The 27,094-nt window shown below is 37.3% G+C and overlaps 2 protein-coding genes and 1 long non-coding RNA gene across 6 annotated transcripts in view; 1 reads left to right on the forward strand and 2 right to left on the reverse strand.

The window, feature by feature from the left end:
* Positions 1-1,600: 1,600 nt before the first annotated feature.
* LOC148850160 (uncharacterized) lies at positions 1,601-14,985 on the reverse strand. The gene is made up of 4 exons (XM_088943026.1): positions 14,501-14,985; positions 3,126-3,354; positions 2,397-2,521; positions 1,601-2,044 (listed from the first exon to the last, which is right to left on the reverse strand). The coding sequence occupies exons 1-4, from the start codon at positions 14,840-14,842 to the stop codon at positions 1,946-1,948; spliced, it is 795 nt and encodes a 264-aa protein (XP_088799152.1). The 5' UTR covers positions 14,843-14,985; the 3' UTR covers positions 1,601-1,945.
* Positions 14,986-20,443: 5,458 nt separating this feature from the next.
* On the reverse strand, positions 20,444-23,810 carry LOC148850161 (uncharacterized). The gene is made up of 2 exons (XR_016098846.1): positions 22,343-23,810; positions 20,444-21,246 (listed from the first exon to the last, which is right to left on the reverse strand). It is a non-coding gene; the product is annotated as an uncharacterized LOC148850161 (long non-coding RNA).
* A 19-nt stretch (positions 23,811-23,829) lies between these two features.
* The window catches only part of LOC148850162 (transcription initiation factor TFIID subunit 4b-like), a 35,296-nt gene continuing 32,031 nt past the window's right edge, over positions 23,830-27,094 (forward strand). For 3 of the 4 annotated variants that reach the window (XM_088943116.1, XM_088943115.1, XM_088943117.1), the window contains exons 1-2: positions 23,830-24,254; positions 24,383-24,488. In XM_088943116.1, coding sequence (XP_088799242.1) covers positions 24,216-24,254; positions 24,383-24,488 — 145 coding nt within the window. In that variant the 5' untranslated portion in view covers positions 23,830-24,215. Of the gene's footprint in view, positions 24,255-24,382; positions 24,489-27,094 lie in introns of those variants that run through there. The other variant, XM_088943118.1, reaches the window with a different exon arrangement.

Genomic DNA, 27,094 nt, shown 5'->3' on the forward strand with positions numbered 1-27,094 from the left:
TTTTTGTATTTATTCATACACACCACACTAATAAACCACTCTTCCTCAAAGTTGGTGGTTGCAAAAATTGAATCCGTTTCTATGCTGGAGTGAATCAGCTAAAATAACACCACTCAGTTTGGCAACAACATTAAAGATTCAATTGATACATATGCTTTATCACTAAATCAAGATTTTTTGCTTTACAGTGCAGTTCATGCATCATAGATTTTGTCATGCATTTAACATTTCATAAGCAGATTGGAAATACAACATCCTGTGCATCCAAATCTGTAGCAAAAAATAGAAAACCTAAAATTATGGTTTTCAAAACTGAACCAGACCAAACGGTCGGACTATAAAAACTGGGAAGCAGTGAGGTAATTGATTCCATTTCACCCTAAAACCACTTTTTTGACCCAGGAACCAGTCCCAGAAAAGTTCTGTCCAGTCCGGTTTTAAAAACCTTGCATAAAACCCTGTTTATGGCATAACCCACGTCCTAACCTTCACTCCTGTATCCAGTCTTTATTGGTATATTTCTATGTGTGGAGATGTTTTCCTCTAGTTGGCTTGTAAAAATTTTGAACTCTGATGATTTTAGTTGATAGCATGTTTTTTTATCTACACCAGGGTTGGAATCCTGCCTAGACCAGGGTTGGGGGGTATGGATTTGAGGGATGAGCTACCCTCAGCCCCATAGAGCAAAAAAGAGGAGAGAAAAAAAAAATAGGATGATCAAATCTCTCTTATATCATGAAGCTAAAAATAAGCGTGTACGAAGGACCAAGATTAGTCGAGCTCCCATGAGCAATTGAGGGTTTTTTGTTTTGTTTAATCTTTCTATGCCACTCCATCCATAGCATCAACATAATTATTGTATAGACTTCTAATTTGGTTTTGTTCTCTCGTTATTGATGTGATGCTCACTTCATGTCTATCCATACCATCGAGTATCTTGGTTGAACAGGCAGTGGAAAGCAGTTAGCCCCAGCCCCATCTTGTCCTTTTTAGCTTAGGTGCTAGGCGCCGTTTGGACTTTGCAGAACAAACGTCCAACGTCGGTGATGGGTCTTCATTGCAGAACAAACCATCTTGTCCTTTCCAGCTTAGGCGCTACTAGAAGGCTACAGTGCGTGAACCAGATCCAGGGAACTTGAATTTGTTCGTTTCCAAAGTACCACTCACACCCGTTCTTAACATATTTATTAACTATGAGTTAGTATAAACGAGCCAAGCCTATAATTAATATTTATAATATTAATTACAAATAAATAAATGTCCTAATATATTTTTATTTATAATGTTTCTGAAAACTGCCTCACTGAGAAGTGAGAACACTCTCTAGTAATGTTAATAGCCAGATAATTGAAAAAGAAAGCATTCGCATGTTGGTACTATTATGAAGATGACGTAAACTAAATGGTCCATCCGGAGCATAAATTTCTATCAACATAATAGATGCTACTACTAAGGCTCCAGTCTCCAGATTGGGACCCAGGTCACAAGGACCAACGCCTGTTCAATCACCATCGTCCTTTATGTTTCCTTACCTGGACCAGTCACCTCAGATTCCTGTGTGTCCCCTGCTTCACTTGGTTTTGAAGAATTGCTATAGAAGTGCCAGAGAAGCAACTATTAAATTTAAAACTATTCACACTTTATCCCGAATTAAGGGCATAAACATATTTATGAGATAGACAAGTCCAATATCCATAAATTCACTCTTCTTTGTATGGTAGAAAAAATAGTTATTCCACTTCTGTAACTCCTGTGAAAAGGCTCTTGACATTATCTGGTAGTCGGTACCCAACAAATTGACTCAATCGAATAGCTTTATCTGCTATAAATTCTGCATTTTGCTATCAATGCTTTTTGCCGCTTAGAATGGAAGGTCTCCTGAGACCGCTAAAGCAGGAGAAACCTAAAAAGAAAATGTAATATTTATTGCAGGCGCCCGTTGAGTTTACATGTTAGCTATCTGGTCAGCCTCTACTTTCTTTAAGCTTGCCATGTATGTCAGATAGATTGTCCACAAAAATGCAAATGAATTATTCATCAACGGCTGCCAAAACAGAAATTCAAAGATAGCAAGCATAAATAGTCTACCCTCCAACAATCTCACAATCAGGATGGACAGAAGTTAAATTTTGAAACATAAGAATGGCAAGTATGTGGAACATGGGGTCCACCAAGGAGATCTCCTTGACTGAAATAAACAAGGTTGGATGTTTTATTTACCTATTACTTTTTTTTACACAACTTATGATTAATGATTTAGTGCTCGAAGTAATGAAGACACCAATGACAATACCTAGTTCCCTAGATGGGACCAGATGAATTGTAAATAATCCCTGACCATCCCATTTATCCATCTCAACAAAAAATATTTTTATAAGATAGTACCTCAGACATACCTGCAGGTGAACAGGAACGAATCTGAATGTGACAAAATCACACATAGGCCAGTATATAAGACCATTTTTCAATGTTGGAAGTAAGTCTCGCTTCAGTCTGGCAATAATCTCAACACCATTTTCACCTAAGCTTCACATCCAGTCTCTCACTTAGAATTAAAAAAGATTAAACCAAATCATTAAATATGTAAATTCAAGGCATATATCTATCAAGCATTATTGATTTAATCACTCTGAGTTCACCTGCAATAACCAAAAGTAATAGGGGGGACATCACATTTTCAAACCTAATGACCAGATGACAATGAACTTTTCGACAAATAACTATACAATGGCTAGATTTATGATTTCTAATTCCAAGTTCAAAAAACCAATGAAAGATTGACAAAAATACTCTTGATCCCCAAAACTACTGAAAATGCATGGATAAAAGAAGTTTGGGGTCCTTTTCTTAACCATTTGTTTTGGCCATCAAAAAGAATGATTTATAGCCTGTGGTATGAGAATTCCCTTATAATCTCTTTCCGTATCTTCTTTTCTTTATTCAGCAAAGTTTTACTTGTTTAGTTGTTTACCAAAAAGAAATGGTTATAATAATAAGAAACATAATAACAATGGAAGTGAAACATAAAGAACTAAAACACAAGTTATGTGGCACAGACATATATAAGCTCAAGAATAAAAAAAAAAATACCATTGTCCATGAAAGGAAGCATGTGTTTCATGTACCTTGCAAAGCTGCATTCAGAGAGAAAAAAGTAGCAGTCACGATAGGTCCATAAATAACCTGCCCCATAATAAGTTTCTTCAGGGTAGTAACAACATCAAGCTTTGGAAAGACTCTTGACAAAAAGTTGAACCAGAAATGAAGTGATGGCCCCATAAACAGCATTCCATATCCAGTCATACGTAATGTCCTTATTAAATCAAAAGATTCTGAGGATGTTTGTGTCATTCTCTGGGTAAAAAATGTACAAAATCAGTATATAATATTATAGCAATACCATAGACAAAAATAATTCTTAAAGCATATCAGTGAGGAAGAGGCAATTTTGACAATATGCCAGACATTGGATTACAGTTTGAAATAGACTTCCAAGTTTTTGGTTAGTTGGTCTTGCTCGTGCAAATTTTGCACAAGGGGAAAATGATACTATTAAGGAGAAATGCACCATGTAAATGCTGCTAAATAAGAAATAATGATTCTTTGTTCTTTTGAAAATGATAACTATATTTGTTTTACAGGAAATCAAAATGTACATTAGAGGATGTAAACGATGCCAAAAAAAATGAACCCCCCCCCAAAAAAAAATAATAATAATAATAATCACAAAGGCAACACATTGTTACTATACAAACATTCACTTTATACACCTGACTTGGTGAGCCCATCAGCAACAGAGTTCAATTCCCTAAAGATACACCTAAGCATAGCGTGCGTATCAATGCTGCAATGTCCCTAGCAACAAAAAAGTGAGGCATTCTCCAGGGACCACTCCCAGGCTTCCCCATTCAGTTGACAGTATTTGCTGAATCTCCTTCGGTGGCTAAGGAATACATACTTAGCTGTTTGGCTATCCTTGGCCCAATTAATAAAGACAGAAATTCAACCTTGGTGGAATCTACATCACTCAAATGCCCACTAAAAGCCCAACAAATACCCCCATCCTTTCAAAAGAAATGTCCCCAAATGCCCTGGGGTTACCAAGAGAATTTGAGTCTAATTTTCATTTTCTTCCTGTTGAGTGATGCCCCAACTAATGATTCAACCAGGTGGTGAGGAGTGGGCAATCTCAATTCAATTCCTCCTAAGACCTCCAAGATAGGTATCACTAATGCTATGTTTGGTTTAAAGGAAAAGGTAGGGAAAAGAAGGGAAAAGTAGGGAAACAAACCTATACAAAGTTTGTAAAGGTTTCCCTACCTTTCCCTACTTTTTCCTCATACTGAGGATATGCAACAGACCTCTTGCTGCCACCTTTCCTCGTATTCAGACTCCCAAAAACGTTAAGCCATGATCTCTGTTTGTCTAACCACTTAAGAAAGGTAGAATTTTTTTTTATCAGCAAAAAGAAATTTTATTAGATTTTGGATGATGAAATTGGATTTAGTGCAATACATGTTGGAGTATTCCAACAGCCCAAATTTTACAATATCAATTGCTGGTCTCTTTGAATCACTCAGGGAGGTCTACCTCTCTTCGTCTAATCCTGGTCATCATATATAGAAAATTCACCCTTCTAGGCAGTTTTCTATTAATTACTTCAAGGCTCTTATTTTGAAGACAAAGTTAGTAGCTTCCCTAGCTAAGATCTAAAACTCTCTTATCCCCTACCCCCCCCCCCCCACCCCCCTAAGGGTGCCTTTCTCCATGTTGGTGGCAAACATTTGAAGGATTAACACCTGTGATGTGAGTCAAAGGAAGAGAATGGGTTTCATCTCATGCAAGTATTATGTGCCTCCAAGATGAAGAATTGGATGGGCATCTTCTTCTTCATTGTCTGGACTATGCTTTAGCACTACTTTCTCAACATGGTAGGATGTAAGTGGGCTGCCCTGGAAGGGAGTCAGCTCAGTCTAAAACTTAATATGGTTGTCTTCCCCACATTATATCTAGTAAAAGTGATAAGGAGTTGTACGTGAACAAAATACCTTTCCAAGGATTAGAGGACCTGAAATGGTTCAGTTGGAGATCGCTATCCCATCCATTCACATCCCTCCCATATTTGTTGCAAATAATGGACGCCCAAAGTGTGTGGAATTCGATCAGGTACCCTCCAAAGCCAATTCCAAGAAAGAAGAGCAGTGTTCCTTTGAGAGGTCTATTAATTGTGTAGGTCAACACCACCCCCAAAGGTGCTGCAATGAAAAATAATTGGCTATCTACAGAATGCAAAAAGACTGAAGCTCTAAATTTTGAAAGAAAAAAGTTAAGAGTTTTCATTTTTATTTGAATTTATTAGTTATTTTAAAATTTAAGAATTTTGAAATTTCTAACAAATCCTGGAGAAGTCTTCATCAATATCAGCACCATTTTATCCAAACTATTTTAACACTGTCTTGAACAAAATTGACAGTTTTTATCGAAAGTATTTCACACTCTCACTTGCTATCAACCAAAATGCATAAATTGAGAATGAAATATTTCCCCTTAAGAAACAATATAAAATTCTTCATATCTTGGAAATAGTGGCCTCATTCAATCACAGAATGACTTGGTAAAGTCAAAGACCTTCAATGCCAAGGTATAAGGATGCCTCGATGTGCAAAACATAGTACCCTTGTATCATGCTGGAACTTTCATTATAAAATGAACCAAAATAGAATTTCTTGGTTTAATGTGTAGTCCACAAAAGAAAATGCAGTTAATTTTCTACCAGCACCTACAAATTCTTAAGACCTAGGAAAGAACATTGTTGCAAAAGGCTCAGCTGCACATTGAAAGGCCTGCAGCTAAGGATTCCACCATTAGATCTTCATCCTCTCCAGAGTTGTGCAGATGGGAATCCATGTCAATTTACAAGTTTGTTGTGGTTTAGTTAGGAACAAATGATCTAATGATCCATGGACTCATTGTTTTTTTTTTTTTTTTGAGCATGAGCTTGAACATAAGCATAACTGAATTAACTGGTCTCTCTCTATAAATGACATCTCAACAGAAAGCTGATTGTTTTGTACAATTTATATATGATGGATAATAATCTTAAACAACAGAATAGTGAGTGAGACTCCCTTGTTCTCCTACTATCAAAACTAGAAAATGTCTTTCTGGACCAAAACTCGTCAGATGGTAGAATTTGGTCTCTCTCACTTGATGGCCTCTTCTCTTGTGCTTCCCTTTTCAACCTTCTTGTCCTTTCAAAACCTTTGGGGGTGAACTTACCGACGAAAGAAATCGGGTGCAAACCTATCCCTCCTAAAGTACAAGCTTTGTGTTGAGAAGTGTTCCTTGGAAAGATCAACACCTAAGATGTTCTACAGAAAAGAAGGCCAAATAAGTGCCCTCTCCTCACATGTGTATCCTTTGTAAGGCTAGTGGTGAGACCCTTCCTCATTTATTAAATCTCCTGTTCCTTTGTGTCTTCCATCTTCTTGTGGCAATAAAAAAATTAAAAAAAAAACAAAAAAACAAAAAAAAAAAGAGGAAGACTTATGTGGAGGGAAGTAAGAACAGTGTTGGTGTTGATTGTTTGGGAAGAAAGAAATCAAAGGATCTTTAATGAAAAGTGTATTGAAGCCATACCAGTTAGGACTGCACATTGGGTAAAAGCATTGGACACCTTTTGAGAATTCTCAACCAATGACATAACAAGGTCTTGGGTTGAAGTGGCGCAAATAGTTAGACATACAGAAAGTGTAAGGATGGAATGGAAACCACCAGCTATAAATAAGCTGAAGTTGAACTTTGACGGTAGCTCTTCGGGCAATCCAGGAAGAGCAAGTATAGGGTGAGTGTTTAGAAACCACCAAGAAGTGGTAGTGATTTTGTTTTCAGGACCAATTGGCTTTGGAGATTCAGTTCAGGCTGAAATGTCAGTTCTTTTAAAAGAAAGACTTACAGTACAGCTTGGAGTTAAGGAATTGGAAATTGAAGGAGATTCACAATTAGTCATATCATGGACCAGGAAAATCAACTCAGCACCTAGGAAATACAGACATGCTCTCAAGGATATTGGTCTCCTAGCAAAGAGGTCTAATTCTAACTTCAGCTGGGTAAGAAGGACTGCAAATGGGATGGCAGATGTATTAGTAAAACAAGGAGTTGATAGGCCTCTTTTGTTTTGGGTAAAGTTGTAATCTGACGTAATATGGGTTGGTGGGATTGTTATAATAATTGTACCAAGTTTCTGAATTAACATTAATGAAATACTTTTGCTGATCAAAAGAAAAAATCTTAAACAGCAGAAAGCCTGAATATCAATTAAGTATGAGCACGTTTTGGAAAAACATGCTTATCCATCATGGTTATGAAAAAACTACATAAAATGACAATTAAGAGGAAAGGTACACCCCACATTCCACATAACCATGATAGCCCATGCAAGAAAAAGAGCAGCTATCACTAATAAGATTGACCTTCTCAACACAGAGCTACATCCAGAGCCAAGGACAACATTAAAATAATAAAATCAATGAAACATAGAATTCTCTGAAGTAGGGTTGGTAGTTTTTGGTGCAGGCCAATTCCTCCTAGGGTTGGTAGTTTTTACTGGGAAGCTTTTCTGGAAAGAATCAATACTAGTGATCTGCTCCAAAAGAAGAGACCCAAATCATGTTTATCCCCTCACAGGTGTGTTCTTTGTAAAGCAGATGGGGAGACTGGTTTTCACCTACTAGTGTCTTGCCAGTTTGCAAAGTCCATTTGGGAGTGGGCTTTCTCTGTCTTTGGGTGTAGGTGGAATCCTCCAACAGTCTTTTTTTCCCCTTCCTTCTTCAGGTGGCGAATGAAAAGGGGAAGGACCATGTGAAGATGTTTGAGGGCTGCAGTATGCTGGGCTTTGTGGGAGAAAAGAAATTCCAGGATCTTCTCTGAAGTAGAAAGAGGCAATGAAGAACTGAGAGAACTGATCCATATAAGGGTGGTGCAGTGGCTGAAATCTCCAGAGCTGTTTACAGACTTCACAGTGGATGACTTGTTGAGGAAGTTGGGTGAGATTGCTAACTGTTCAGACCAAAACAGAATTGAGTTTGTCTTGCCCCCCCCCCCCCACCTGCTGGCTTTTTAAAATGGAAGTAGTTGGGGGAATCCTGGAGACTCAGGGATGGGGGTGTGTTTAGGGTGGTGCAGTGGCTGAAATCTTCAGAGCTGTCTACAGACTTCACAGTGGATGACTTGTTGAGGAAGTTGGGTGAGATTGCTAACTGTTCAGACCAAAACAGAATTGAGTTTGTCTTGCCCCCCCCCCTGCTGGCTTTTTAAAATGGGAGTAGTTGGGGGAATCCTGGAGACTCGGGGATGGGGATGTGTTTAGGGATGAGAATGGGTTTGTCTCAACCCTGTTCTCAGGCCCAATTGGATTGGGTGACTCTCTCAGGGCCAAAATCTTTGCAGTTTTGGAAGGAGTCCAAAGAGCAAAGGAGATGAGTATAAGAAAACTCATAATTGAAGGGGACTCGGAGGTGGTGGTAGGTAAAGACAATAGCGGGTTATGGACATACAGTAATGAGAGGAGGAAACTTAGGTGGCTGGTTCAAGAGATGGAAGTCAAGGTCAGTTGGGTGTAAATATCAGCTAACCCTTTTGCTGATGGGTTAACTAAGCAAGGGGTCGATAGGGAATCAATATTTTGAGCATAAGTGTAAATTTTTTTTCTTTTTTCTGCTCTTTGGGACTCAAGCTTCAGATGGAAGATAAGAAAGTTTACCTTCCTCCATGTAATTACTTCTGTGATTAATTAATGAAATGTTGTTATTGATAAAAAAAAAAAAAAAGAAACATAGAAACTTACTCTGAAATTCAACACTTTTTTATCAATGAATTTAATTTTTAACAGTGAAAAAATTAAATGTTAATATACCACTTCTGGAGTTTCTGAACACAAGGGAAATGACCTTTGTTTTAGTTGTAAATCACACCTGCAATAATCTGAATTAAAAGAAAAGAAACAGGAGAAGTGATGGAGGAAGAAGATGGAAGAAAAGGAAGAAGAAGAGAGAATTGTTCTAAAACCTCTCTTCAGCCCCCAATGATCTCTTTTATTTTTTTGTTGCAAAAATAAGGACAATTACATGACTGCCCTTAATATGGTGTCCATCACTAAAGACAGCAATAAAAAACAAGAAAAAACAAGAAAACATGCCCATAACTAAGGCCCACTACATACTAACACAAGCCATAAACATAACTTAGAGAAAATTGGGTCCTTAAAATTATGTGACAAGGATGTTCAGTTTCCCAACATTTAGACCAAGGAATCACTACAACCTATCTTAGATATTTGAAAGAAATTTGATATATCATCCATGAGTCTCTATGAGTATTGTTGGTATTGATACAAACCTGCTACATGAGTAGATGGTTTGCATTCAAACATCATCCAACCCAAATCCAAAGAAAGGAGCTGAAGCACAGTCTATTTATGTTGCAGGCCTCCAAATAGGCTCATGCCTGGCCTAAGGACTGGTATAACCTATGGCACATGGATAGAGGTAGCAATTGGGCGGGTTGGGTCGGGTTTGGTTTGGGTTGAGTTGAGTTTTAACCGAACCCATCTAACCTGCCAATCCACTAATGACCCAATTAGATAGAATTAAATGGGTTTGGTTCAACCCAAACCCACCTGAACCCAACCCAACCCATTTAGATAAAATAATGAAAATTACACAAAAATAATAGAAATTACAGGAAATAAAATAAAATTAAACAAAAACACAAAAATGCATGAAATTAATAGAAATTACATAAAAAGTTGAAAAAACAGAAAATGCAAGTTTCATTTTGTCCTTTCTATACATGTGAAAAAACAGTATTACTGTGAAAATTACAACACAGAAACTGTGGAAAACTATTAGAAATTACAAAAAAAAAGCAGAAATTACATAAAAATAACAAAATTGAAAAATAATATAACAAAAATTATAAAAAACATAAAAAAAATGAAGAAAGGAGAAATTATAGAAAAATAACAAAAAACCACACAAAATTGTAAAATAATATGCAGAAACCAGATTTATAGAGGTGAAGGGGCTCACATTAAGTATTTCATCGCAATTGGCAATGACGTTGGAGGCTCATGTACCTCATCATTCCCAATGCAAACAATTACAGCACCCAGCCCAAACCCTTGAATTCATCTGCGCCCTCTGATTTTTTCGGTTTGTTGAAACAGATGAATCAGAAAAAGTTCCCAATGAAACAAATGAATCAGAAAAAATCAAAAAAGATAGGGCTTTGCTACCGCTTCGAGATGTTGTTTCCTTAATCGATTCAATCACCATTTACAATTACAAATCATAGGAGAAAAGAACGTTTTAAAAAGACCCAAAAACGGAACCATTCTGGCCACTGGTTTCCGGGTCAACGGTCCGACCATCTGGTTCGAACGGACGGCCCATTCTGACAAACAAATTAAAAAATAAAAAATAATTAAAAATAAAAAACGGTCAAAATCGTTGAACAGGTCGACGGTTCAACCGTCCGAGTCAATGGGTTGACTTTTTCAACGGTTTTTGGCCAAAACAAGGTTTGGAGTAAAACAAAACCGCTTGCCTAGACAGTTCCCGGGCTGAACAGTCTAGCCGTCTAGGTCAACGGCGGTTCAAAAACCTTGGGAGAAAAGAAATCACCAGTGCATTTGTTCTCTTGAGTCTCAGAAATAGAGAAATTTGAAGTACCAGAGGGGAATATCTAGAAGCAAATAACAAGTTAATTGATTAAACTAAAGAGCACTCAAAACTCCTCTATTGTGGCTTCTCCTCTGCTCTCGATCCCGTTATAGCTAGAAGCCCCTTCTCTTTGTGATGTCCTCTGTCTCCTCTGTTGGCGATCTCATTATCTTCATTTTCATCTGCCAAGGCACTGTGGGTTTGCTCATTTCTATAAACATTAATGACAATACAGGTTTCATCAACTAGTTGTGGTTCCTTGTTTCTTGAGATTAAAAGTGGCAGTATTTGCCAAGGTTTTCGAAGCGTCGTTGACCCAGACGGTCGAGCCGTTTTGCCTATGAACCGTCCAGGCAAGCGGTTCCGTTTTACCCCAAACCCGATTTTTGGCCAAAAACCATTGAAATAGTCAACAACCCATTGACCTGGGTGGTCAAACCGTTGACACGTTCAACGGTTTTGACCATTTTTTATTTTTTATATTTGTTTGTCAGAACGGGCTGTCCTTTCGAATCGAACGGTCGGACCATCGACCCGGAAACCAATGACCATAACAATTCCATTTCTGGGTCATTTTTTAAAACGTTGGTATTTGCAAAGAGAAACCCTAAAAAAAATTTTGTCTACTGAAAAAGACAAATGAGGATAGACCAATAGAGAGAGTGCCTATGGAAATATGAAGAGGCTAATGGGTTATCCGTTTGTCTATGGAAATATGAAGAGGCTAATGGGTTATCCGTTGGATAACCATGACCCAGCCCACCCAAACCATTAAGCCTCTCCCTTGTTGGGTTGCCCAACCCACCAGACCCGGGACTAAATGGATACAACCCAACCCACCAATTAATGGTTGGGTTGGGCGGGTTAGCGGGTTGGGTTGAAAAATTGCCACCCCTACAGTTGGATACCTATACATGCCTAGCATACCAATATCCTATCCAAGATATGGTACTAGATACTGCATTAGTGCATGGATACTCTAGATGTATAACACTAATATGTAAAATGGTATTTTCTTAACCAAATGTACTATAAAAATGCCTGTAAAATTTAATTAAATTTGACAAGACATGAATCATTGAGAAGTGGCACTTAATTTCAAAAACTAGACATAAATGCATGATACAAGCATATTTACATGTGATATTCATACCCATGCCTGTGGATTTGGGGGAATATATAGTCATTTCCCCTTCTGTCATATCCATGTCCATGTCCATATCAGTGAGCATCATAGGATATAACATAGAAGGAAATGTATTCAAAGCAAGTATAATGTACAATGAATGAACACCATGCTCCTAACGCATTTTAACATATTCATATTTCATAATTGCTAAGAGTGATAAAAAAAAAAAACTTCATTGTCACATACTTCATGTCTTCCCATGTCTATTAAAAATTTCATGCACATGAAACCCATGTTACCATTAGACAAAGCAAATACATAACATTTAGAAAAGGATTGAGCATTCAGAACAAAGAGGGCATATGGTTAATGACACAGAACATATTGACAATAGACTAACAAATTTGCATACAATCATCTGAAGTCTGGAACCCAAACACAGCCTAGAAGTCTGGAACTTCTAGAGATGAATTCCCCTCCACTGCCAGAGAGAGAGAGAGAGAGATGGATATGGAGATTAGGGAGCATAGCAGTTTTGTTACTTGAGGGGTTATGCTAGGCAGACTAGAACTCCTGGATAGAGGACCACTCCCACACATGAAGCCTTGTGGCAGTTGGGAGCTAGCAACCTTCTTCACTGTTTGCTATATTATGTCATTATGTGCCTATTTGGGAGGGCTATCATCCAGTGGCTTTGGCTTTGCAACGTAGGCCCGACCCTGACAGCCTTTAAGCAATATTTGGTGAAAAACAGGGAAAGCCCAAATTAGCTGTATTTCAGCCAAAAAACATGGCTTTCCCATGAAGCCTCTTGTAGTGGTTTCTCCAAAGCATCTCAACAAAAACAACTTAACCAAAGCTTCAACCCTCACAAACAGGCCCTATATGTTATATTCTTTCAATAACACAAATAAAATACAGAAAAAGAGAAGTCGGTATCATAAATCCATAATCCATCTACTTGTTTCTTCATATTCTCAAACTTCTCTATTCTGCATCCTCTTCCCTCACATTTTCTTTCCGCAGCACAAGAAAAACAGCAGAAGATCATCCATGGATACATTTTAACAGAGCTTTCTCGGACAAAGATCACAGACAACCACCATTGGTTTTTGGACCTTCCTTTCAGTTTTAATGATCCTATGGTCAATGTATTTGACTCAATTCAATTAAACCTTGTCCAACTATATCGGTTCTACTACATGAATGCCGTTCCACCATTCCACTCTGATCCTATGACTAATATGCAAGGGCTTAATTCCAGATTGCATTAAAGAAAAGTTGAAGGAGAATGAAGAAAAATGGACAACCAAATGAGATATGTGGTGACTAGATATGTGGGGAAACAAATGAGATATGTGGTGACTAGATATTGGATCTAATAAGGTTTCCACTAGAAATAATATTATTGCAAATAAGGAATAAAAGAAATCTTCTTATTTATTTCCTTGTTTTCCTTTCAGGAGAAAATTGTCCATGTATTTATCTAAACAGAGAACTTATCAGGCAGAGAAAAATGGATAACCACAATTTATTCTTGGACTTCCTTACAGTCTTAGTCTTGCTGGTTATATGAACAACATGTGAGGGTTAAAATTCATATCAGAATAAAGAAATGTTGGAGGAGCATGTACGGTTTTGGATTTGATAGGGTGGAGATTCAGCTTTTAAGATCCGAAAATGAAGAGTGGAAGAAGTGGAGATTATAATCTTTTGTCATTTGGCATCGTTGTTTTCTGTTTTTTCCACTAAATGATAAATATTGTCTTTTGACCACGAAATCAGCTATTGGAACACCGATGAAGACATTGTGCCAGTTCTCTCCTGGCAATGCAGTTCATTAAGAGTATAGATCCTCTACCTCAACGACCACAATGCAAAGATTATCCTTAATTAAACTTACAACTGCATCAATTACGGTCATTTAAGCCATCTGCCATGAGGTTACATCTTGGTCGTCATCATTTTTGCTCTTTCCATCTGCATCTTAGAAGGCGCAGAAGGAAAGAAAGATGTCGAGCAAGCCATGGAATTTGCCTGCAATAAAGGTTGTCGCTCCATGAACTCCTCATTGGCTTCAAACTTCGATTCCCATCAAATATAAATAAGCACGATACCCTTAATTTGGACTGCCATCCACTTTAAGCAAATACAAAACAACATTAAAGCCAATTGCCGTTTTATAAAAGAAAGATTTCAGAAGGGGTTATACATCATCCTTGTAATCCTTGAGCTCAGCGGAAAACCAACCAAATCCACTAATATACGCAGAAACCTGTTTTCCTTAGTTATAATTGTGACTGTCAGGGCGGCGTTCTTACAGTTAATTTCTGTATTCCTTTCTTTTTCATTCATCTCAAGTCTCAACTGACTAAACTCAATATAACACATGAGAGGAGAAAAAAAATATTCTCCTTGGTCCTCATTATTATTCCTCGTTTAGATGCTAAGATTCAGATAGAAATCTCTTGGCAGGATCAACAGAATTTGTAATTGCCTCAGACACTATAAGTAATGTACGACAATATTACACAGCTTAACATTAAATGACCAACAATTATACAACGGCACGTCGGCACATAAATATATTGTTCTCACTCTGATATAAATTGAACCAGAAAATAATAAAAAATCGAAATCTGAATCTTACCTGAGCGGACAAGTCGGCAACCGAATAAATAAGCCCAGCGGTGATACTTTTCGTGAGAACGGGACGGGATTCGATCATGCCCAGATACCATCCAATAAAACTATTCGATGAAGAAGAAGACGAAGAAGAAAAGAAACGAGACGAAGGATAAAAAGATGTAGTGTTTCCCGATTCTTTGACCTTCCTGAATAGAAGGAGAGGAGTTGGGGAGTATGTTCTTGATTGTTGTTTTGCTAGAATCGGTGCTTCTGTTGAAACAAAGGAATTGGGTAGAGAACGTCTCTCCAGCAACGGATGGAGGTAGCGCTTGCCGACATTTCTTAAGAACCAGCCGCCGCTCATTGCTTGTATTCTCGTTCCCGGTGAGATTTCGTGAAGAGACGAAAGGGAGAGGAAGGAATTAACGTGAAGGCGAGAAGTGCGTGAATCGGAGGCTCGGAGCTCTATTGACCTCTCGGGAAGGCAGTGTGCTTTTGTTGGGTTGGCCTCTCATCGTAAAAGCTTTCCACGAGTTTAGGACCTTTAGGTGTTCCGCCCGATTATTGACACGTAGATATTAAAATCGACAAGTGGCGTACATTGATCACATGGAATTGGAATTTAAATAGGAAGGAACAAAAGTGCAAAGTGGGTCCGCCCCGGAACCGTGGGGTTAAGGGTAATCGTTAATCGGTGGATTTTGCCATTTTGGTAGTGGGTGATTCCACAACACATTGCTGGCCATGCATGACAAAATAAAATATAAGAGTTCTTAACGTGTGCCTAATAACCACATGGCCCCACCCCAGGATATGATTATATGAAGACTTGTGTCACCGGATTGGGGATGTTTGATTCGGTTTATGTTTATTGAAAAAACGCCGCCAATTCAGCATTTGACGCAATAAACATTTACTCATGCTAAATTCATTACTTGGTAAGAGCATTTATTGAAAAAATGCTAAAATATATTTTCCCAAATTATTTCATCGGCTTTCGTGAAAATAACTGTTGGGGGAAACGAGAAATCCCAAACGGCTATGTGTTTTACGAAATGCATAGCTGACATGGCGCTTATGTATTGCATGATGTGGCGTACTATTTTTCTTCTTTATTTTTTGGGTAAAAAGTGGTCAGGAGATTCCAACTCTAAATTCATTATGTCCAGTCACATCGTAAATATTTTAAGTTCTCCTTTGGAGGGCTTTTTAACAAGGGTAAATTGCATATAGCACATGAATTTTAAAATGTAGCACTTAATTGTGGTTGGGAGCTCATTAGTTATTTAATGCATATGATGTCACACGTGATTTATAATATTTTCAAAATTCTAAAATTATCCTTTTAAAAGAAGACAATAACTTTATTGAGATTAAGATACACCCATTCAATCTTGTCATTAAATCCTGTTTTATTCACTTGTGCATTTTTATCTCTTTTTTTTTAATTCCGGTCAATAGAGAGAATTCTAACAAGTTCATTCCTCAACGGGGTTACGTCAAGGCAATCCTTTATCTCCATATTTATCCGTTATATGCATGAATGCTCTATCTCTTTTGCTTTTAAAACTTGTTGAGGATAAGAAATTGTCTAGAATCAATATTGCTCACAAATGCCTAATAGTCTCACACATGAAGTTCGTCGATGATTTAGTAATTTTTGGCAATGCCACGGTACATGAGCTTAAAAATGTAAAAAAGGCGCTTCAGATTTTTTGTTGTAATTCAGGGCAAGAAGTCAACTATACAAAATCTGGTATTCTCATTAGTAAGAACGTGCATCACCGTCTTCGTAATATGTTAACTTGTTTCCTAAAGGTGAAATGCATCTCACAAAGAGACAAATATTTGGGAGCCCCCTATTTATAGGCAGAAACAAGAATGAAGTTTTTTCTTTGGTGGTAAAATGGGTTTGTGACAGACTTAATGGTTGGCGTGCACATACTCTCTCATTTGCAGGGCGGGTTCCACTTGTGAATCATGTGGTAACAGCTATTCCTACTTACTTGATGTCAATACTTTCACTCCCCATAACAACATGTGAAGACATAGAGAAGGTTATGCATTGTTTTATTTGGGGTGCTTCTAATTCAAACAATTTCTATCCGATAGTTTCATGGCAAAATATATGCTTACTGAAAGTTGCAGGTGGCTTAGGTATGAGACGAATGAAATACTTCAATGATGCTTTGTTAGTTAAGGTTCGGTGGAGAATCTTGACTGAACAGGGTTCAATATGGGTTTCAATTTTGAAGTCAAAGCATTTTCCATTTGAAAAGTTTTTGGATTGTGATCTTAAACGGCACTGTTGGGTGTGGAAATGTATTTGTCGCTCAAGACATGTACTTCGTGTGGGCTATGTGTGTCCGGTGGGTAATGGTCACTCTATACGTATATGGGGTGATCCATGGGTCCCCTCTCAACCAAATTTCAAATTATAGGTCCCACCTACCAGTGTTCCGAATGGCATGTATAGAGTTTGTGATCTTCTAGACTCTAACTAACAGTGGAGATTGGATCTTCTTCACATGTTTTTTGATCCGATTTCAAGTTGAAACATCCTTAAGGTCCCTATCTCTATTAAATCAAGTGGTAATGATGGTTGGTTGTGGTTGTTAGAGCGTAAGGGTTTTTTTTTTTGTAAAATCTGCCTACAAACATCTTTGCTCCTTTTCAATAGACGCTCAAGACAGTGCGTTTTGGAGGAAGTTTTGGAAATTTAAGATTTACCCAAGGATTCTACTATTCTTATGGGAAATATTACATGGAGGACTACGCACATGAGACAAACTTTTTGGTGTTGGGCCTGAAGCGTTATGCCCTTTTGGATGTAACCACATTGAATCACCAAAGCATTTTATTTTGGGATTGTTCATTTTCAAGAGCTATTTGGTTTGAGTCTTCTTTATCTTGGAGACCATATCAAGTTTCAAACATAACTATTGATGAATGGATTCGGAATTTTGTGAATGGTTCATGGGGTCCTAATGAGGAGTGGATGCTTGATAATTCTTAAGACTACTGTGTTGTGGAAGATCTAAAACGCTCGTAACAAATACATTTTCCAAGGTTATTCGGCTTAGCCAATGGATGTACTTCAAAGTGTGTATCGTTTCTATAGAGAATAGAGTTTTATACAACAATCAACATATGTGGATGTGGATGTTCAACACATTTGTAGAAAAAGGATCCAAATTGTGTCACTGCTGACGTGGTTGTTATTATTTATACTGATGCTACGGTCATGGATGAATCTAATGCTACTGCATGGGTGATTGCTAGGGTGAATAATAGGTTCATTAGGGTAGGAGTTATTCCATCTCCTCTTAGTGGTGTTGAAGGTGTGGAAGCATGGGCTATTCTCTATGCTTTACTGCATTGCTTTGCATTTCATCATCAAAAAAATTGTGTGGTAAAATGACAATCTCAATGTGATCATTGCCTTACAAGAAAATTTGCTCTCTTCATCATGGGCTGCTCAACCAATTATATCTGGTATTAAGAACATTGCTGCTTGTTTTGATGATTTGCATTTCGTTCATGTGCATAGATCTTTACATTTAATTTCTCATACTCTAACTACAAGGTTTAGGGGAATTCAAGAAGAATCTGTTTGGTTTTCTCCTCCTGATGTACTCGTTGACTTTTTTAGCAATTGAAAGTTTAGTTACAAAAAAAAAAAGCTTTATTGAGATTAATGAGAATAACAGTAAATAATAGAGTCCCAAATTCACCATTATTTACAACTATTACTTGAAAAATGTTTCCCCATAGATTTTAATAGGTTTTTTTAGCTTTTACCATTTTTAAATAAATAAACTTATTAAAAACAAAAAAGAGAATTTACTCATTAATCACAAGGGCCAATTATAAGACTTTGTTATTGCTAAATCAACCCACAACATTTTTACTGGTATGAGATAACATAAATAATAGCAAAACTACAACCATTGCTCACTGTATCACCACTATTTTTGCCACCATTTATGCTATTTCTGAACTCAACTTTGATTGCTATACTCAACCTCATCACGATGTGGTCCATCCCAACAATGTGGATAGCAATATGGGGCCCGATTGAGCCAGTGTAGTCTTGGCTAGCGACATAAAATTCATTGCCTTTCTTTTTCAAATTTTAGCATCACTTTTGTTGTTGCCTAAGGCATGATTTTCATTAAGAGTATCAGAAGAAATAAGAAAAAAATAAAACCAATAAATGTTATTTTCCAATGACTACCCCGGCAATGGTATTCTCTGTGTATGAGTAGGGGTGTCAATGGACCGGTTTTGGGTTGGACTCCGTTCAAATCAAAATCCATTTGGACAGATTGAACGAACCAATAAGACATATTGAATTTGGACGGATTAGACGGACCAATATAATATATTGAATTGGACCTGGTCCGTCCATAATGAATTTATATTGGATTGAGCCAATATCTGATCCATTGATAGAAGATAAGAACATAGTTGTCAATGGACCAGATTTGAGTTGAAATCGATCTAAATTAACAGGTATTTAAACCGATTGAACAGTCTCTGGACCGGTTCAAAATGGTCCAAAATATTCCTTAGACTGGATTGGAGCAGTCCATTTGTAATGGACTCACATTGGACTGGACCGGATTGGACCAAATCCAGTCCAATTGACACCCCTATGTATGAGATTGTAAAGACATGAACGATAGCAACATCATCTAATTGTAATTTGTATACCTGATATACCATTCTCATATATTCCGCTTACACACTATGTCCCTTCCATTTGTCTCGAACAATGACATCAAAATGATGGTGCACCGATTAATTCAAAGATGACCGCAAAAGCATAAAAGAATCCATTAAATTTTATATCACCGCAACCCAAGGCTGTGTTTGGTTTGAAGGAAAAAATAAGGAGATGAAGGAAAAGGTTCTAATGTTATGGAGACTTTGAAACTCCTTTTTGTTAATGTTAAGTTTTGTTTTGTTCCAATAGCACTGCGTATAGCTCAGGTGGTCAAAGGTTCCAATGTTTTGTCTTTTAGTTGGAGCAATCCACCTTCGTGTATTCAACAGTTCCTTGTTTCCTTTTGCTAGTGATTTGTTTGTTTAACTATAAAAAATAAATAAAGCTCTATTTGGAAAGAATACAAATAGAAATAGGCATAATGTAAAATCATGTATTTTGCAATATTTTATATGTATTTGATGTATATCATAATGAATTTTATTGTAAATTAAAATAAGTGCAATTAAATCATTATGGAGTATAACACTAATGTAAAAAAATAGAGATTTTGGCTTATAAGTTTAGCCTTGTAATATGAATAAACAAGGTTTTCATCATCTTATATATCTTTTGGTCGATCAATTACAAATAAAAAATTTAATCCAAATAAAACAATTTACAAGGCAGTTTGTTTTGAACAAGTGAAAAACATTTCAGATAAAAAGAGCAATAGTCCAAACACAACCCAATAGGACCAGCATTTGGTGAAAGAAATGATATGTGTAGAAATGTAAAACAAATTAATTAAACAAATTCAGGTTCAAAAAATGATGTGTGCAGAATATATTTCATTGAATGACCCTTCTCATTAACAAAAATATGCCAAACAAAGCACTTAGCAAACTGAATAACATCCTCTGGCCTCTTGAAATCAATGTATGCCAGGGAATATTGTTGATGCTTTTGATTGCAAAATCATTTCAATAACATTTGTTAAGTACAAATTCCCTAATACATCTGTTAAGGGGGTGGTGTTCACCATGTGGGAGTAGATTTTGATTTCAAAATAAAATTAGGCACATTGACAACACCCTCAAAATATTAAAAAATCATTAAAAAATGCATCCATGACCAAAGCAAATTAGAAATCTAACAATAATGCCGTGAAATGAAGTCAAATTAAATCCAGGTATAATGTAGAAAGAGTTAAGTGTGTGGGTAAGTACATTAGATCCTTAATTGGAACCACTTGCAAGAATTCAACGTTTCAGGTTGATATAGATATGGATATCAAATAGTAGTGGTGAATCTACAAAAGCCATAAAAAATCACAACTTCATGTTCTCAGTTCATGCACACAACTGAATGTTCTATACATAGAGGCATGATAATTAATATAGTGCCATTCAATCAGGTCCATAGGCCTTTTCCTTTATGTCGAGTCCCAAAAACTTCACAAATGACCACACCCAAGATCCTCCTTTCCACAACTCTACAACTTCATCCTCGGTTATCTATAGACTTCGTCTATTGGTAGTCTCTGTTGGGTGTTGGAGGAAAGCCTCTACTAGGCATATCTCTCACTTTGGTAAGGGTTTCCACCTTGCATGCCTCCCATGTCCATGTTTGGTGCATAGCTGTTCTGAAAATCTCTGTTTGGCATGGAACCATTAGGCATTTCCCTGGTCTGGTAAGGCATACTTCCACTTCTAGGTTGTGAAAGCCTCTAGGCGGCATGCTTCCCATGTTGTTGGCCACATTGGAGTATCCTTCATTATGGGGCATACCTCCCATATTTGGCATGGTGTTCTGCACTAGTGGCATTCCTCCCATATTAGGCATGGGGTTCTGAGCTTTACGATTAGGTGGCATTTCTCTAGCTTGGAAATCACAACTCTGCATATTTTCTCTTCTTCTCTCAAAGTTCCTTGACCGATCAAAGTTACGGGGTCTGTCCTTGCGCCTGGATCTCTCATTTGCCTGTGCATTATTTCTTACCCATTCCTCATGGTATTTAGGGTCATATGGAGCGGCCTACCAATTAATAAATGGTTCCCCTGCCAATTATAAAATACAAACATTGTATAACAAATAAGCAACAGTATGTTAATCCCAAATAGCAAACCCCTAACACCATCCAGCTCCCAGTAGTAGAAAATTAAGTTAGATAAATTGCGAACAACAAGGAACAGAGTGGTACACTTTTAATTTTACCATCGACTTATTATTGGGATAATCCAATTATCAGGAAAGCCAGAAAAGGAATTACCAAAAGCTATGGGTTTAGCAAATCTTCTGTTTCCTAAAAAATTCAAACACAATGGTAATCAACTTGCACTACCTTTATGCCTCTACTGTTTGGATTTTGGGTTCAAATGTTGAAGGAGCATCCCAAAAATAAACGTACAAGGATTAAAAGTACAAGCATTTACTAATATGAGTGAGAATATGTAATACTTCACAAATGCATGCATAAAGTACCTTGCTTCAGTTTTCCAGAACATGTCTTTCTATTAACTATTATGTGGATGTAGCTTCATATAAGAAATGAAAGTTACATAGAACAATAGAATCAACATATCATAAATTAATTAGTTTGAAGTCTTGAAGTTTTGGAACTTTGAATCTGCTTACAAAGTGGTTGAGACTATACTAGAGATTCAAATTAACAAAGAACAAGAATATCAACATGTCATGCATTAATCTGAGTGAACTTTGGAAACTGATGCAATTTTCAAGAAGTCAAGAGAGCATTCATAAGCCATTGGGATCTACGAAGCGGTTTAATAGAAATAAATATTTTCAGGACCCCAGGTCCTTTTAGGAATACACAGGATCCCAATTACAATGGAAAATTACTTCTTTTCTATGATCACAATTAAGGGTTTTACCATGAATCAATCACTAATTGAAACGTGTCCTGAATGGGATCAAAATTTCAGTTGAAGATAGAACTTATAAAGCTGAGAGACACGGAGAACTAAACGAATAATTGATTCTGGAAATATTCAAAACAAGATTTTGTATTTCTTCATTTTAGAACAAGACTACCAAACAATAAAAAGAAACTTAAAACTTCTTATATATAGATAGAGAAATAGATATTAGAGAGCGACAACAAAATCCTGTACAGAACACATTAAGCCCTCTCACCTCTAATTCTTCATGCAAGTTGAATGTCCTTGGGCATAATTGTGACCCTCTTGGCGTGAATAGCAAAAAGGTTGGTGTCTTCAAACAACCCAACCAAATAGGCCTCCATGGCCTCCTATAAGGCAGCAATTGTGCTGGTTTGTAACCTCAGGTCAATCTTAAAGTCCTCAGAGATCTAAAAAACGAGCCTCTAGAATGGAAGCTTTCGGATCAAAAGCTTGGTTTTCTTCTGGTACTTCCTAATTTCCCTAAGAGCCACCATTCCCCAATGTGAATGCTCAAACGTCTTCGTCCACGATTGTGGTCCCAGGAAGCAATACTTAATTGCAGTCAAAAGTCCAAAACTGAACATGGGAGAGTCGAAGTGGAAACATGGAAGATGTTTACTGAACTCAGGAGTTGCAAGGTACTCAAAACTGGATAGGTTGTGGGAGATAAACCGTTGTGAGAGCGTTCGATCTCTTTGTAGGAAAGATACCAAGAAATAGGAGATGAATCCGCTTGCACGAAAGGTAGTCAGAAGTGGAATAGCTTCTGAGAGATGATGAAACTGTTCGAGTTAATGGGAAAGAGAGGGCATTCAGAAGTGAGAGATGAATCCACTTGAACGAAAGGTAGTCCATAGTGGAATAGCTTATGCTTATGTGAGAGATGAAAACGTTGGCGTTTGTGGGAGGTAGAATCGATGTTTTTAAGTTTCTATGAGAGTGAGATTAAATTATATATATGCCCTCTGTATGCCTTTTCTATGCATAGACACATGTGGGTAGAACTTATCCAATGAAAATTTTAGTAGAAGGGGATGTGGTAGTAGTGGAGAATTGGAGATCATGGTCCGGGTAAAGGCTTGATTCCTGGCCTATGAATTTTATGTATAAACTATTATATTATCTAATATAATACATGTATGACTATCTTGTGATATAAAACATCATATATAATATGCAATATAGTCTATAGATGCTATTTTATAATATTTATATAAATTATAAAATATAAAACTCAACATAAAATAATACATATAAATATTATTAATTAATATATGTATGAATATGTGTAGGGCGGGCCAGACCTGAAATGTTGGATCCAAGTCCAGCCCTAAAGTTTGTGGGATCTACTGTGAATATGGCCAGATCAGGCTAAACACACAAAACCTAGACTCATGCCTGAAATTTTCAGATCGGGCTGGGCCGGTTAAAAATAATCACCGTGGTAAGAGGTGGGCTTACGGTTGTGCATTCCCCGACTTCCGTAATGCTAGAAAGCCTAGAGGCTAGAATTGGACTTAAGAAGGCTTTGGGCTTCAACCAAATTGAAGGTCCAATTCAGTCATCGCACTTAAATAAAGCTCCCGGTGGCCGGTAGGCTTCTACAGATAATTTTACTGGTTACCAGTAAAGAAAATATAGACTTCACACCTCAGACGTCACTCCTCAGAAATCAGAGATTCAGAATGCTATAAAACATTGTTTGTTGTCAGTGAACTCGGCTATCTTTTTAATGTGTGAATACCGATGGAATGACCTAGACCAGACACGTGATAAAAATATTGCACCCTAGAGTGTACTCAGAGCAGAGACCCTAGACGTTCAGACTACAATCCCCGGCACGGGCTCCCTCCTCTGGAAACGGTTCATTGTAGTCAATAGTAAAATACTAAAATTTAATAGGCCTTTAGCCATTGCCACCGCCGAGCTCCGGTAAAGGGAACCGTTCGTACTTCTTCGGGACCTCGTCGGAAGAAATCCTAAGACTTTATAAACTAAAGCTAAACGCCACGGTCTCGATTGCCGCAGAGGAATCACTACAACTTCCTCCGTCAAAAAAACTAGTGGCTCCTTAGGCTGCTGCTTCTCCGCCAGAAACGGTTCAGATGGACCCTTCCATCATGAAGCTCCTCGAAGAGGACGAGGTCGTCTATCTTTTTCTTCAATCTTCATATTTATTTATACTTTTGGTTGTTATTTCATTCCCCACCTACTTTGTGCCCTTCTAAAACTTTAATTGTTCTTAGATTTGCGTTGCTGTCTGTGTTCTCAGGATGAAACTATACATTCCGGAGCAGAAGTGGAGGCGTTCACTGCTGCCCTAAATAGAGATATCGAAGGCGATACGTCTACTTCCAAGCCATCAGATTCTGAAACCGGTATGGTTTCTTGCTCGTCCACTCTATTACATGTTTAGTTTATCTGTTTTCACAGCTCTGTTTTTTCCCAAACGAATCTAGACGCCGCAACAATGTAAACTGAGCTGAAAATCAACGTCAAGAATTCTTGTCCCAAATTCAATGTTTGTATGCTCGAAGAGAAATATAAAGTGAAGTTCACTGTCGTCAATACTAGAAGCATTAGTATAACGCATTTAGTGGCCACAAAATTTGGATGTTGATGGGGGAAGAATCATGCACAATTCGTGGTCTCTATACAATGCTATTTTATATAACAATCATTCCATTATATTGTGGCTTCTCTAATAAGTTATGCCGGCACTAATCGAGATTATTTGGTTGATTTTGTAACCCCTAGAGGCCAATCCATACTAATATGGCTACGGCCATCTAGTTTTTATAGCGCAAGAGTTAGTTTCTCTCGAATCTCCATCATCTTGGCATTTGTTACTGATAAAAAAATCATTTTCGCATTTATTGGAGTTTACTGAAGAAGAGAAGTCTTAGGTTTTTTTTTTTTTTTTTTTAAACGAAAAAAGCTGCTTGGTTGGGTAATTCAGAATCGTGATGCTGCTCTTTAGTTGGATATCATGCTTGAAGGAAGAAAGGGTTGGGATTTGTTAATTTTGGTATTTTTTTTCTCTTCCGATTTTCTTTTGGGAGGGGGTGTTAATACATAATGATTCGTTTCTGTGTAAAAACAATGTGCTAGTCATATAATACCATACACTGGATGGTTCCATGAGGATGCATTAGGGAGGATTTAATGTTTAGTGATTTCTAGAGAATTATTGTTATATTGGAGAAATGCTTATAGTTTTGTGATTGTTGTGTTGGTTATGCAACTTTACTTGCTGCTAGATGCCTATATCAAGTAATCAAGTCATTTCATGTTTGAATAGTGAAAGGCAGTCTATTGTTAATAAATCTGGCCAAAGGAACATTTTTGCTATCTTTTCTGCACCTATTAGCCATTCAACAAGGACAAAATTGATGGTAGTGGTGCAAAGTTTGAGATTATGGATAGTTAAGCTATTTAGCAAGATAATGAAAGAAAAGAAGATGCCTGGTGAATGGAGAAAGAGTGGTTTGGTGCCGATATTGAAGAGCAAAGGTGATATACAAAGTTGTAATAATATCAAGGGATTAAACTCATGAACCGCACTACGAAACCTTGGGAGAGAATAATTTAGGAAAGGTTATGAAATTAAACAAGAATATCATAGGACCAATCTGGTTTTATGCTAGGGAGATCGACCATGGATGCTATTTGTCATTTGAGATGATTGATAGAAAAGTTTAGAGAGAGGAAGATAGATCTCCATATGGTGTTCATTGTTCTACAAAAGGCATATGATAGAGTCTCCAAAGAGATAATATGGCGGGTCTTGGAAAAGAAAGGAGTTCCCAATAGGTATATAGATCTAATTAAGGATCTCTATGAGGGTGTAATAACCAACGTTAGAACAATTGTGGGAGAGACACCAAATTTTGTAGTTACAATGGGTCTTCATCAAGGTTCAACTCTTAGCCCTTAGTTATTTTCATTGATCATAGATGAATCGACTACACATATTCAGGAGGCCCATGGTGCATGTTGCTTGCTGATAACGTTGTTTTAATCAATGAAACTAATGAAGGATGCAAAATTAAGTTTAAGCACAAATGCCTTAGAAATAAATGGTTTTAAAATAAGTAGGAGTAAAGAAGAATATATGATGTGTAAATTTAATGATAATAGGAGTGCAAATGAGGATACACTTGGGATTGGAGATCATGGGATAATGCACTGTGGCCTTTTCCAGTACCTTGGTTTGATAATTCATAACAAGGGAGAGATTGAGGAGGATGTTGCTCATAGAATTAGAACGGGATGGGCAAAACAAAGGGGGTGCAAGAGTCTTATGTGATAGATGAATACTACTTAGATTGAAAGGAAAATTTTATAAAACAGTTGTAAGGCCAGCTATGTTGTATGGAGTAAAATGTTGGACAGTCAAGAAACATTATGTCCAAAAAATGAGTATAGACATGGGTGATTAAAATGGTTTGTTTACATGCCTAGAAAACCACCAACGGCACCCGTAAGAAGAAGTGATTTGTTGCAAGTTGAAGGGGCTAGAAGGGCTAGGGGTAGATCAAAAAGGACATGGGTCAAAGTAGTTAGAAATGATAAGTGCCCATGATTTGATAATGGATATGGCATTAAACAGAATGGAATGACGAAACATGATTCATGTATCTGGCCCCATATAGTTGGGATAAGGCTTGGACCTTTTTTGATCAGCATTGGGATAAGGCTTGGATGATGATGCAATGTTTGAGATTGGTCAAAATACTTGATTATAAAGATCTTTTGGTGGAAGGAGTGGTCTTAGGATTACAGGCACATAGCAAGTGAAGTACAACATTTGGCTAGAAAGCTGAGAGTAGCATTCATGTGGACACTAAGATCAGTTGATAGCTTAGCAGATACATTAGCCAGGCAAGGGGTTAATTATAGAAGGGAGCTATTTTGCAGAGTCATGTAAACTAAATGTTTGTACTTTGGGTTTAGGTAACTAATACTAACCTAAAGTTCTAAG

Source organism: Nelumbo lutea, chromosome 5, assembly GCF_056320005.1.
Source record: "Nelumbo lutea isolate HS-2025 chromosome 5, American lotus-T2T, whole genome shotgun sequence".
In the NCBI taxonomy this organism is placed as follows: Eukaryota; Viridiplantae; Streptophyta; class Magnoliopsida; order Proteales; family Nelumbonaceae; genus Nelumbo; species Nelumbo lutea.